A 12827-nucleotide genomic window follows, 5' to 3' on the forward strand; every position below is an offset into this window, starting at 1 on the left:
ATCTGATTCATCGCCACTGTGCTGGAAAGACAGCCTTGTCACACAGCCTTATGGCCCCTGTGGGCGCCGGTCTATGGCACAAGAGCGTCTGCTCGCCTGGCTGGGCGGCGCTCAGGGCCCCGCCATGGCGCCGCGGCCTGGGCTCCTGCGTGCTATGCCCTGCCGAGCGCAACTGCAGTGGCGGCTGCTGGTCTCATAGTGCAAGCTAGCTGGGAGCCCAAGGGCCGACTGTGCACGCGGCGGAGGGGCCGGGCGGGCCCCGGTGGCCCCGAGGTGGCGCGGCGAGGGTCGCCGGCGACGGCACGGCGTGGCACACCTGCGCCATGCGGCTGCTTGCCTGTGCGAGTATTTCATATTACATATATAATATGTATCTATGTTGTGTGTGGGGCAAGTGGCCTCGGGGCTGGTGCAATGAATTGTTTTCGCCTTTCCAGCGCGACCGACCCTCGCGCGAGCCACGCAAGGTCAGGCTAAAAGTCGCCACTTTCCTGGCGTCGGTTCCTCCATATCCCTATCAGCATATACGTCCATGTAAAAGACCGCAAACAAGATACCTTGAAGTGGGGGTAGGCCGACTCATTCCAAGATGCGGACCCGCCAACCATGCCGACATGCCCACACGCGAACCAGCGATGTGCGCCCTGCCCAGCCAGTATGCTGTAGTCATACGTCTATGGTCACAAGCCGAGTCCAAGCAGGCTGGGGCATTTGTGGGGCCGTCACGCAGGCGCTGGGCCCGTCTATGGGCCCTGCGCAGGGAGGGGCTGCCGGGCGCCCGGCCACCGTGTGGTCAGGGCACCGCTAGTTATGTCGGGCTGAGTGCCGTGTTTGCATGCCACCTAGTGTAGCTTGACATAGCGGGGGCGGGGCAGGCGCGCTGCACAGCCTCCGGGGCACTTGTGCTACACATGCGATCAAGCGGGCATGCACGCCCAAACACCCACAAGCGCATGCACTCCTGCGTGCCCACAACCACATGCCCTGGACCCTCTGGTGCATAGCAGCTGACATGTCACATATGCTTCCCGTATTATGACGCTGGCAGCCGGCCTGCGCCCGGTCGCACGCCGGGGCCGTGACTGGTTTACCGAGCGGCGGCGGCGGCGGTAGGTGATGCAGGCGGGTGCGTGAGAGGAAGGTGCACAGAGGGACGTGTGTACGTCGTACGGGCTTTATGTCGCGTCTTTTGCTGTCCTCTGTCTCTGCTGTATATCACAGCCTTGTCACACAGCCTTATGGCCCCTGTGGGCGCCGGTCTATGGCACAAGAGCGTCTGCTCGCCTGGCTGGGCGGCGCTCAGGGCCCCGCCATGGCGCCGCGGCCTGGGCTCCTGCGTGCTATGCCCTGTCGAGCGCGACTGCAGTGGCGGCTGCTGGTCTCATAGTGCAAGCTAGCTGGGAGCCCAAGGGCCGACTGTGCACGCGGCGGAGGGGCCGGGCGGGCCCCGGTGGCCCCGAGGTGGCGCGGCGAGGGTCGCCGGCGACGGCACGGCGTGGCACACCTGCGCCATGCGGCTGCTTGCCTGTGCGAGTATTTCATATTACATATATAATATGTATCTATGTTGTGTGTGGGGCAAGTGGCCTCGGGGCTGGTGCAATGAATTGTTTTCGCCTTTCCAGCGCGACCGACCCTCGCGCGAGCCACGCAAGGTCAGGCTAAAAGTCGCCACTTTCCTGGCGTCGGTTCCTCCATATCCCTATCAGCATATACGTCCATGTAAAAGACCGCAAACAAGATACCTTGAAGTGGGGGTAGGCCGACTCATTCCAAGATGCGGACCCGCCAACCATGCCGACATGCCCACACGCGAACCAGCGATGTGCGCCCTGCCCAGCCAGTATGCCTTCCGTCCTTCACCAGACATCGCTCCCCTTACCCAGTCGACACACGCAGCACAGAACCACCGCAAGCGTGCTGCCCGCTATCGCCGCCCTCCGCCACCCGCGCCCATCAGTCGTACATCTGGGCGTACTTGGGGTTGCGCGCCCAGCTGCTGCTGGCGCCCTTGCCCGCGAAGCCCGAGTACTTGTAGTGCCCGTAGCGCTGGTGCCAGGGGCTCTGGGAGCCCATGTTGGGCGAGCGGTTCAGCTCCCCCGCGTACGGGCTGGCCTGTGCGTGTGTTTGCAGGCGGGCACACGGCGGCACAGCATGGTAAGCATCCAACAGTGTGCAGCGTTGCTGGGCGCGTGCAGTGCGTTGATGTCTGCGCTTAGGTCTGCGCGCATCTGCCAGTGTGCCGACAAGACACGCTCACCCATATCCCACCATGCTTACGCGGCACCCCCTTCCCAACTACACGACTTGGACCAAACCCTTCTCAACCCCAACCCCTCCTCCACGGGACCCACGCACCATCTGCCTGTAGGTTGTGACCCGCGCTGCGCGGTTGTTGCCGTACATGGGCGTGTCGGGCGGCAGCGGCTGGCGCGCCTCTATGTCCACCTTGGCGTTGAAGGGCTCTGTAGGTGTGTGCGCGGGGGGCCGGAGCGCAGACACAGAGGCGGTGCGAGTGCATGAGTGGACGGACGGGCAGCGTGCTTGAGAGGAGTGGAGGTGGCTCCTCATCGTGCAAATTGTACAACATATGCCCTGTTGGAAAGTCCCAGCAGTTTAGCACCCTGCTCACCAATGACCTCCGCTCGCGTCATGCTCTTCGCCGCAGCCCCAGCCGCCGCCGAGCGCGGCCGTGCCTGGCCCGTCACCTTGAGCCGCCGCAGGGTCTCGGGGCTGGGGGGCCGGCCGGTGGCCACGTCCGTGAGTAGCTCCGCCACGTGCGGGTCCGCGGGAACACCCTCAGCCGCGTAGCTGTGCCAGCTGCATGTGCGGCCACACGCGGCAGGAGCGCGAGGAGCGAGATAAAGGGAGTAGGGGAGGCAGCGGGTGGGAGGGGTTAGGAAGGTCAGAGAACGTGTTGACGACAAAGATGACGAGTTTTGTAGGAGGAGACACAAGGGAGTCATGATGGTTGTTAGGGGATCCAAAGATGGGCTAGGTTATACTACTGAGGTACTGAGCTGGGGAGAGAACCCGTCAGCAGAGGGACATGCGTCCCCGGCACAAAGCTCCCTATTGCCATAGTCGCGCATACAACCAGGTCAGTAATCAACGCCACCAGCACAAAATTAAAAGCCGACACCTCACCGAAATGACGGAAACAGCTATTCATCCCGCGTCATCAGCCACACACCTGAACTGCCCGACCAACGCCTTCTCAGCCCGTGTGAGCGGCCGCTTGGGACCCCCCACGTAGGGCTGGAGCGGCTGGGCGGGCGGCGAGTCAACAGACGACACCGGCGAGGTGGAGTCGGTGCTACTTGTGAACATGTCGGCATATGTCCTGTGCGTTTGTGTGTTTGTGTGTGTTTGTGCATGCACGGCGGCGGCGGTCAGCGATCGGCGCGATGGCGGCGAAAGCGTCAGCGGCGGCGGTAGTGGCACGGACACACAACACCTCTACATCGTTTTACCACCCACTACTCCATGCAATTTAGCTATGCTGCCATGGTTTTCGGTACTAGACTTCCGCAGGGGCCCGTTTCACTTGTTTACAGGCACGCTAAACCGCCTTGCCTTGTTGCAGACGCACGAACTCGGGCACAATGGCCTGTTGCCCGCCTCCCTCCTGCCTCCCTGGCCCCTGCCAGCTCGTCAGCTTCGTCCTGCCCCCGCCGACCCCTCCAAACCCGCGCACATCCAGATCAGCCCCCACCCAGCCCGCCCTGGTGCACGCACACACCGTGCTGCACATTCCGCGTGCTCACCCTCCCTCACTCTCGCTGGCGCTCTCGCACATTCTCTCGTTGTCGCTGCGCTCCCCCCCCCCCCCCCACACACACAAACAACAATCTCACCGGTTGTATTTGGGATTGTGAGCCCAGCTGGTCTTGGCGCCGTGCCCCGCAAAGCCGTAGTACTTGTAGTGCCGGTAGTCCTGAGGCCGCACGACAGCCGGGAGAGGCACGGGGGGCTTGGCACACGTTCGGGTTCAGCTTGCCCCAGTGTCCACCCGATTTCCTTATGCCCCAACCTGCCACCCCCGCCTTGCTTCTTATCCTCACTCTTCAGAGGCATGGCAATGAAAACGACCTCCCAAACCCCGTGCGCCGCCGCAAACCCATCTCCAGCTAGCGCCCTACCTGGTGGAAGGGTCGCACGCCGCCGTCTCCGTACCCGGTCCGCGAGGGCGGCACCGAGTACGTCTGCACTCGTGCCAGCCGCCAGTCCTCTGGGCCGCCGCGCTCCGTCGCCACCACCTCCTCAAGCACCGGCGTGCCGGTGACCAGATCCGCCTCGATCAGGGAGGCGCTGGTGTAGCAGGGCGCGCCTGTGGGGGGGGGGGTGGCGAGGGTGGGGATGAGGGGAAGAGGAGTGGGCGGGTGGTTGCGTGTGGGAAGCGGGTGGTGAAACCGGGTGGTGGGATGGGACCTGGGTGCGTCTCAGTTCAGCCGCTAGTCCATGCAAAGCATCACCGCGCACACTGCGACAGACCTGTTGCTCCACCCGCTCTTGTCCCCTTCAGTATCTAGGCACCTGACACACTCGTATTCCTGCCCACCGCTCTCCCACCCCTGCCCACCGCTCCCCCACCGCTCTCCCACCACTCCCCCGCCTCTGCCCCACCGCTGCCCCGCCGCTCTCCCACTGCTACCCCACCGCTCCCCCACCACTGCCCCACCGCTCCCCCACCACTGCCCCACCGCTCCCCCACCACTGCCCCACCGCTCCCCCACCACTGCCCCACCGCTGCCCCACCGCTGCCCCGCCGCTCTCCCACCTGTGCGTGTGGTCATGTTGTCGAGCAGGGTTGCTTCCCCCACGTCCACCGCCGCGCCCACGTCAGCACCGGCGTAGCCCCCTGGGGAGCCGTACCGGCGGCCGCTGCCAGGCGCCGTGAAGGGCCGCTGGGAGCGGTCTGCGGGGGTGGTGGGGACATGGGGGCATACGGCAGAGGTCAACTGATGCAACCCTTGTTCTTGTGTAAGCATGCACGACTGCGGAACGAATGACAACGGTGTAGCGCATGCCAGCGGTGTCGGTCCAGGAGCTGTGATACAAAGTTGGTCCATGCAGTCGTGTCGCTTCTGTGACCGCTAGCAGCACGGGCCTATCCCACTCCGAGCCGTCCTGCTCGCCCTCACCCCCGGCCCTCCGCCCCTGCCCCACACGCACCCTGTCCGGGCGGGCTGCCATCCCAGGGCGGCGGCGCCAGTCGGGGAGCGTCACGATAGGCAGCTCGGTCGGTCTGTTTGTGCGAAGAGTGTGTGTGTGTGTGCAGGCTTGTGGCATGGCGGATGATTGGAGGGGTCCGTGCATGAGGTGGGTGCGAGGTGCAAGTGGCGTGCTAGAGCCGGACACAAGCAGCAAGGCGGGTAAGGTTAGCAGGTGCGCGTGTGTGTCAAGCAGGCAAGGGTAAAGGCACGAGGGCACGCAGGCAGGCGCGAGGATGGCAAGCGGGCAGGTGAGGTCAGGTCGCGCACCTCGGACGCCACTGCCAGGTAGCGGGAGTGGTCGTTGAAGGGGCGGTGGAAGTGGGAGTACACGCCCTTGGCACCCTGCAGCCTGTGAGGCGGGTGGAGGGGTGTGAAGGCAGGCCCGGGCCGCGCCCTCGCGACCTGCGCCACTATGTGGCGACCTAGGCCTCGATGCGCTGCATACGCGCTCTCACATCGCGCGCGGGAACACACTAGCCCAGCAGCCCGTGCCAGCAGCCCTACAAGCCTCCTTGTCCTGCTGCTGCTGAGCCCGACCACACTTGGAGCATTCGGCGGATTATTTGGCGGGCCGGTCGGGTGAGGGGGGCTAGCACTTACTGTAGGTCGGTATGTGTGAGGCCAGTGGCGGGTCGATAGGGTGAGGTGCTGCGACCGGGGGTTGCCGGCCCAAGCGGCGTGTTGTGATTTGTGATGTAGGTCATGTAGACCGGGTCACGTGGAATAGGGCTGCCCGCCATTGTAGCAGCTGGCTGCGTGAAGGTTGCGTGGGACCTGGGAGATAATCTGTTGTTCAGCTGTGGTGCAGGGCGAGGTGACAAGAGGCGGGGCTGGCGTCAGGCGTCAGCGTGGCAGAGGTGAGCGCGAGACCAAAGGCTTCCACGCACAGTTAACATGTATAATATGATGTTACTATTAGTATGATCAGCAACATAATCAATGCAAATGCGGGAGCGCGACTCTTCGTGGCAAGCTGCATGTGGGCATGCAGAAGGTCGCCCTGCAACCGCCAGCCTTCCCAATGGCCCTATATGTCCTACACTTTAATTACCCACTTACTAATGCATCATAAGGTCCCTACTTGGGCTCCTCTTGGCTTGGCGACGTTACCGAACCGCTGGCCCAACCCAGCACACAAGCAAGTATTCGCGCGCCGACTCGACGAGTATGATGATTTGTATTTACGGGCACCAAGTAAGACGCCTAAATTGAAATGACTTGCAAAGCGGTTACTCCTAACTCCAACTTCGGCTCATATTTAGCAGGAGAGAGGTCGCCTAGATTAGATATGTATGAGCTAACAAGAACTCGATCATTGAATAGCTACGCTGGCTTCAATGCCTTGGTTGATTGCTGTGGGCGAAATGTCATCATGCAGGTGCCCTTCGCACGAGGTAGGACGCCCTCCTGCGGGGAACGTTCCTTCAAGTGCGGGGAACGTTACCGCTAGGGCACTGTGGCGGAGTGCACAGCTTGCGTGGACTGGGATTGAGGGGACTGGGAGTCAGGGAGTCTGGGAGTCTCAGGCTGGCACGCTTGAGAGTGTTTCGTGCCGTCCAAACTGGGCGCCGACCTGCCACCCGAAAGTTTTGTGCTGTGCCTTCTCGGAACTTTCAATGCTGTGCCTGCCCTCCCCCCGCCAATGCCTCGAAACACAGATACAGCTGGTTCGGTGCAGCGCGCGCCCAACCTGGCCCAACTGCCCCTGGTACTTTCCAGAGCCCTTGCACCTCTCCCTGGTCCTTCTGGGAAGCCGAAACACAAACAAAACTCGTGGGCGCTTGTTTTGTTACGGTCGGCCGGAGTACGGTGGGTCGGAGCAAGGTGAGCCGCTGCGGCCGCCTAGCTACCTCACCATCTGCCGATTGCAGGGATCCCTTGATCCGGTCTCATTTCTCGATTTCAACCCAGTACGTGACCCAAAAGTGCGGGTGGCGAACGTCTCCATCCGCGTCCCGCCAACCTTGTCCGCTCCAAGATGGAACTCCCCGAGAGAGAGCGCTTCTCGCCATTTTCCGGCGCGGCTTGCCTCGCCATGCGCATTCCTCACAAAGCAGTAGGCGCCCGAAAGCTACTTAACTCGCACTCGCTCGCGCACAAAACGCGTAGAAGCGCCCCGACAACTTCTCGAGCCACGCACGCGGCTGTTCGCAACGAACGCAGGTTCGCCGCTTCGCTGTTTCGCCTGATCCCTTGCAGCACGGTGACAGTAACCGGTGCTGTAGCAGTCAGCAGCAAAAGACTTGACCCGCTGACCGCGGTGAAAGCTGTGACGGCACCCGTCTTGACAGCTGCGGTGACTCCGGGCTTTCTACCCGCAGCCAGCCCAGCCAAACACGGGTTCAGGTGGCGGCGGCCAGGCCTGGAAGATACGACACCAGCAGCAGCAGCTAGCCAGCTAGGCCCACTTTGCGCTGCGCGGAAACATACCGCACGCGCGCTATAGGTGGCCGCTGAGGTAGCCTAGGGCTTCACACCTGCAACTGCTCCCTGCGGCCTAGCCATGGTGGCCAGACACCAGGATCCCGAGCCGTCACAGGGCTTGGGAGAAGAGCGGCAGCAGCAACTGGCGCCGCAGCCGGGCGTGCCATCAGCGTCAGAGGCACAGGCGGAGGCGGAGGTAGCGGCTCGCGGCAGCAGGGAAGGCAGCGGCGGCGGTGCGCCTGCTGGTGGCGCTGCCGGCAAGCTGGGCGACGGCGAGGAGGCCTCCGGGCAGCCGCTGCGGCGGCTGTCAGAAGTGCTGGCGCCACTGCTGGTAGTCAGTGCCTTCGGCGCATCCGGCTCGGGCGGGTCTTCCTGCGCCTCCACCCCCGCCAGCGCCACGGCTACGACTTCAGCCGCACACACCACGGCTAGCGCCGTCGCTGCCGCCACTGCGGCCGAAGGCGTGGCCGCCGCCAGTGCCGCAGCGGCGGCGGAGCGTGCGTGTGCACGACAACACGACGAGGCCGCCGCCAGCAACATGATTGGTGCAACACCTTCCCCCTTCCACCAAGACCCACCTGCGTCTCCGTCGCCACCATCGTCGTCGCATGCCCGCCATCACGGGGATGTGTCGCCGTTTCACCTGCAGCGGCTGCAGTCGCACCCCGTCCCACCAAGCAGCTCGTGCAGCAGCGACGGTGCAAGTGGCGATGATGGCCGTCGGCTGAGCGGTAGTAGCAGTGGCAGCAGCCGCAGTCGCAGCCGTGGCGGATTCCTCAGCGGCGACACTGGGTTTGCTAGTACCGGCAATGGCAGCACCAGCACCTGCAGTGGCAAGGGCTGCAAGGAGGCAGCGGCAGCGCCAGCACGCGATGGCGGCGCTGCCTGCGCCGCCCCCATAACCGCCACTACTGCCACCATCACCACTACCACCGCCACTGCAATCAACGCCACCACAACTGTTGCCGCCACCGCGCATTCCCCGCGCCCCCGCCCGGGCCCGGGCCCGCCAAAGCTGGTGGTGATGACCCCGCGGGATCCGCCGGTGCCGCGGCCGCCGCCGGGCGTACGGCAGTACACTGACGGCCGGTCGGCGTCGTACGTACTGCCGCTGCCGTATCGCCTGCTGGCCCAGGTGGGTGTGACATTGACACGTTGCTGAACTTGCTACAGCACAAGGATGTCCACATGTGTTCGGTTGGCCCACGGCGCACGCGCACACGCTTGTCCTCGTATCTTCCTGAGTCCACGCTCCTTCGCCTCTGACAGACTTACACGCACCCCATTGTCTAAGCCGGCTCTCCGAGACCACCCTGACTAGCGCCCTCCCTCCCGCCGCGATTGCAGCTGACTCTGGGTTTGTACGTGGGCTTTCCCTACATCCTGCTGGGGTTGTTGCTGGGCACGGCTGCCGGCTCGCGCGCCGCCGCCGCCGCCCTGGCTCTGACGCTGGGCAGCCTGCTGGTGCCGGCCCCACCGCACATCCGGCAGGGCATGCTGGACTCGGCACTGTTCAGGTGGGTGGCTGCGTGGAGGTGGGTGGAGGTTAGAGCGAGATGACCAACCCCATGGGCTTCGCTTGTGTGGAATGCGCCCTGCGTGTACGGGGTATCTACCTGCTTCCGACCTCTTGCCTTGCGCCCCCGCCCCAACCCTGCCCGCCTCGAACCCTGCTGCCTCCTCGCCCCTGCCCCGCCCCGCCCCGCCCCAGGCTGTGGCGCGCCTACTTCAACTACAGCTACGCCTACGACCAACTGCCCGACTTCAACCGCCCACACATCTTTGTCAACAGCCCGCACGGCGCCTTCCCGCTGTCGCAGGTAGGTGGGGGCGTGTGCGTGTGCAAGTGTGTACATGCAGGGTCGCTGGCCGGGTGCACGTGTGCTATAGCCTACAGGGTGACGGGGTTAGACGGCTGCCAACCTCCAAAACACTCCCAGGCCCTGGGGGCTTCGTGGGTCCCATTCCATTACCCCTCCCCCACAGCCCTCACCACGCGCCTCACCCCCACCTGCCACACCCCCACCTTCCGCACCCCCACCTGCCGCACCCCCACAGATCCTGTGCATCTCCCTGTCCAACATCGTGTGGCCGGGCTTCCCCGTGCACAGCCTGGCGGCCTCGGTGCTGTGGTACATACCGCTGTGGCGCCACATGAAGGCGGCGCTGGGGGCCGCGCCCGCCAGCCGGGACAACGCGCGCATGCTGCTGAGGCACCGCGGGTGGGCGGGCGTGGCGTGGCGTGGCGTGTAATGGAATGTGCAACCGGGAGGGCTGTTGCGTGTGCAGTACAGTATTACACGGTGTCACAATAGCAGTCAGCTGGTGCGGTAATGTTGCAGTCGGAAGAAGGTGCTATAACACAGCCTACTAGAGCTAGAGTAGGCCGACGGCGTTGCAGGCGGCGCGCCCCCGGGGTACAGAGCAGGGTGATCGTTCTTCCACGTCACTGGCCCTTGAACTGCGTCAGCAGGTCCCTATTATAACCAACGCAGTCTATAACACACTCAGCGTGCCGATGCGCATGCAGGTCGGTGGCGGTGCTGGCGGGCGGCATTGCGGAGATGTACACGTCATCGCCCTCCCGCGCCGCCGCTGCCACCGAACCAGATGAGGCTGCGGCTGCGGTCGGCCTACCCCCACTTCAGGTATCTTGTTTGCGGTCTTTTACATGGACGTATATGCTGATAGGGATATGGAGGAACCGACGCCAGGAAAGTGGCGACTTTTAGCCTGACCTTGCGTGGCTCGCGCGAGGGTCGGTCGCGCTGGAAAGGCGAAAACAATTCATTGCACCAGCCCCGAGGCCACTTGCCCCACACACAACATAGATACATATTATATATGTAATATGAAATACTCGCACAGGCAAGCAGCCGCATGGCGCAGGTGTGCCACGCCGTGCCGTCGCCGGCGACCCTCGCCGCGCCACCTCGGGGCCACCGGGGCCCGCCCGGCCCCTCCGCCGCGTGCACAGTCGGCCCTTGGGCTCCCAGCTAGCTTGCACTATGAGACCAGCAGCCGCCACTGCAGTCGCGCTCGGCAGGGCATAGCACGCAGGAGCCCAGGCCGCGGCGCCATGGCGGGGCCCTGAGCGCCGCCCAGCCAGGCGAGCAGACGCTCTTGTGCCATAGACCGGCGCCCACAGGGGCCATAAGGCTGTGTGACAAGGCTGTGATATACAGCAGAGACAGAGGACAGCAAAAGACGCGACATAAAGCCCGTACGACGTACACACGTCCCTCTGTGCACCTTCCTCTCACGCACCCGCCTGCGTCACCTACCGCCGCCGCCGCCGCTCGGTAAACCAGTCACGGCCCCGGCGTGCGACCGGGCGCAGGCCGGCTGCCAGCGTCATAATACGGGAAGCATATGTGACATGTCAGCTGCTATGCACCAGAGGGTCCAGGGCATGTGGTTGTGGGCACGCAGGAGTGCATGCGCTTGTGGGTGTTTGGGCGTGCATGCCCGCTTGATCGCATGTGTAGCACAAGTGCCCCGGAGGCTGTGCAGCGCGCCTGCCCCGCCCCCGCTATGTCAAGCTACACTAGGTGGCATGCAAACACGGCACTCAGCCCGACATAACTAGCGGTGCCCTGACCACACGGTGGCCGGGCGCCCGGCAGCCCCTCCCTGCGCAGGGCCCATAGACGGGCCCAGCGCCTGCGTGACGGCCCCACAAATGCCCCAGCCTGCTTGGACTCGGCTTGTGACCATAGACGCATGACTACAGCATACTGGCTGGGCAGGGCGCACATCGCTGGTTCGCGTGTGGGCATGTCGGCATGGTTGGCGGGTCCGCATCTTGGAATGAGTCGGCCTACCCCCACTTCAAGGTATCTTGTTTGCGGTCTTTTACATGGACGTATATGCTGATAGGGATATGGAGGAACCGACGCCAGGAAAGTGGCGACTTTTAGCCTGACCTTGCGTGGCTCGCGCGAGGGTCGGTCGCGCTGGAAAGGCGAAAACAATTCATTGCACCAGCCCCGAGGCCCCTTGCCCCACACACAACATAGATACATATTATATATGTAATATGAAATACTCGCACAGGCAAGCAGCCGCATGGCGCAGGTGTGCCACGCCGTGCCGTCGCCGGCGACCCTCGCCGCGCCACCTCGGGGCCACCGGGGCCCGCCCGGCCCCTCCGCCGCGTGCACAGTCGGCCCTTGGGCTCCCAGCTAGCTTGCACTATGAGACCAGCAGCCGCCACTGCAGTCGCGCTCGGCAGGGCATAGCACGCAGGAGCCCAGGCCGCGGCGCCATGGCGGGGCCCTGAGCGCCGCCCAGCCAGGCGAGCAGACGCTCTTGTGCCATAGACCGGCGCCCACAGGGGCCATAAGGCTGTGTGACAAGGCTGTGATATACAGCAGAGACAGAGGACAGCAAAAGACGCGACATAAAGCCCGTACGACGTACACACGTCCCTCTGTGCACCTTCCTCTCACGCACCCGCCTGCATCACCTACCGCCGCCGCCGCCGCTCGGTAAACCAGTCACGGCCCCGGCGTGCGACCGGGCGCAGGCCGGCTGCCAGCGTCATAATACGGGAAGCATATGTGACATGTCAGCTGCTATGCACCAGAGGGTCCAGGGCATGTGGTTGTGGGCACGCAGGAGTGCATGCGCTTGTGGGTGTTTGGGCGTGCATGCCCGCTTGATCGCATGTGTAGCACAAGTGCCCCGGAGGCTGTGCAGCGCGCCTGCCCCGCCCCCGCTATGTCAAGCTACACTAGGTGGCATGCAAACACGGCACTCAGCCCGACATAACTAGCGGTGCCCTGACCACACGGTGGCCGGGCGCCCGGCAGCCCCTCCCTGCGCAGGGCCCATCGACGGGCCCAGCGCCTGCGTGACGGCCCCACAAATGCCCCAGCCTGCTTGGACTCGGCTTGTGACCATAGACGCATGACTACAGCATACTGGCTGGGCAGGGCGCACATCGCTGGTTCGCGTGTGGGCATGTCGGCATGGTTGGCGGGTCCGCATCTTGGAATGAGTCGGCCTACCCCCACTTCAAGGTATCTTGTTTGCGGTCTTTTACATGGACGTATATGCTGATAGGGATATGGAGGAACCGACGCCAGGAAAGTGGCGACTTTTAGCCTGACCTTGCGTGGCTCGCGCGAGGGTCGGTCGCGCTGGAAAGGCGAAAACAATTCATTGCACCAGCCCCGAGGCCAC

General features: G+C 64.0%; 2 protein-coding genes across 2 annotated transcripts; one reads left to right on the forward strand and one right to left on the reverse strand.

Annotated features, from left to right (window-relative positions):
• Positions 1-1531: 1531 nt before the first annotated feature.
• On the reverse strand, positions 1532-6503 carry CHLRE_02g079000v5 (uncharacterized protein). The gene is made up of 11 exons (XM_043059207.1): positions 6276-6503; positions 5817-6013; positions 5484-5565; positions 5176-5248; positions 4781-4918; positions 4143-4330; positions 3858-3937; positions 3194-3343; positions 2633-2820; positions 2359-2465; positions 1532-2115 (listed from the first exon to the last, which is right to left on the reverse strand). Exons 2-11 carry the CDS (start codon positions 5954-5956, stop codon positions 1957-1959), a joined length of 1305 nt encoding a protein of 434 aa, XP_042926840.1. The 5' UTR covers positions 5957-6013; positions 6276-6503; the 3' UTR covers positions 1532-1956.
• A 700-nt stretch (positions 6504-7203) lies between these two features.
• On the forward strand, positions 7204-10135 carry CHLRE_02g079003v5 (uncharacterized protein). Its single transcript, XM_043059208.1, has 4 exons — positions 7204-8775; positions 8988-9157; positions 9352-9460; positions 9699-10135. Exons 1-4 carry the CDS (start codon positions 7720-7722, stop codon positions 9891-9893), a joined length of 1530 nt encoding a protein of 509 aa, XP_042926841.1. The 5' UTR covers positions 7204-7719; the 3' UTR covers positions 9894-10135.
• Positions 10136-12827: the final 2692 nt, after the last annotated feature.

Source organism: Chlamydomonas reinhardtii, chromosome 2 (assembly GCF_000002595.2).
Source record: "Chlamydomonas reinhardtii strain CC-503 cw92 mt+ chromosome 2, whole genome shotgun sequence".
In the NCBI taxonomy this organism is placed as follows: domain Eukaryota; kingdom Viridiplantae; phylum Chlorophyta; class Chlorophyceae; order Chlamydomonadales; family Chlamydomonadaceae; genus Chlamydomonas; species Chlamydomonas reinhardtii.

What these genes read in the sequence shown, in the direction of transcription:
- CHLRE_02g079000v5 (XM_043059207.1), bottom strand. Translation starts at nt 5,956, where the DNA reads ATGGCGGGCAGCCCTATTCCACGTGACCCGGTCTACATGACCTACATC. An exon ending in CTCACACATACCGACCTACA is followed by an intron (nt 5,566 to 5,816) that starts GTAAGTGCTAGC and finishes CCCGCCTCACAG; the next exon opens with GCTGCAGGGTGCCAAGGGCG. An exon ending in CAACATGACCACACGCACAG is followed by an intron (nt 4,331 to 4,780) that starts GTGGGAGAGCGG and finishes CCCCCCCCACAG; the next exon opens with GCGCGCCCTGCTACACCAGC.
- CHLRE_02g079003v5 (XM_043059208.1), top strand. Translation starts at nt 7,720, where the DNA reads ATGGTGGCCAGACACCAGGATCCCGAGCCGTCACAGGGCTTGGGAGAA. An exon ending in CTGGACTCGGCACTGTTCAG is followed by an intron (nt 9,158 to 9,351) that starts GTGGGTGGCTGC and finishes GCCCCGCCCCAG; the next exon opens with GCTGTGGCGCGCCTACTTCA. An exon ending in GCGCCTTCCCGCTGTCGCAG is followed by an intron (nt 9,461 to 9,698) that starts GTAGGTGGGGGC and finishes GCACCCCCACAG; the next exon opens with ATCCTGTGCATCTCCCTGTC.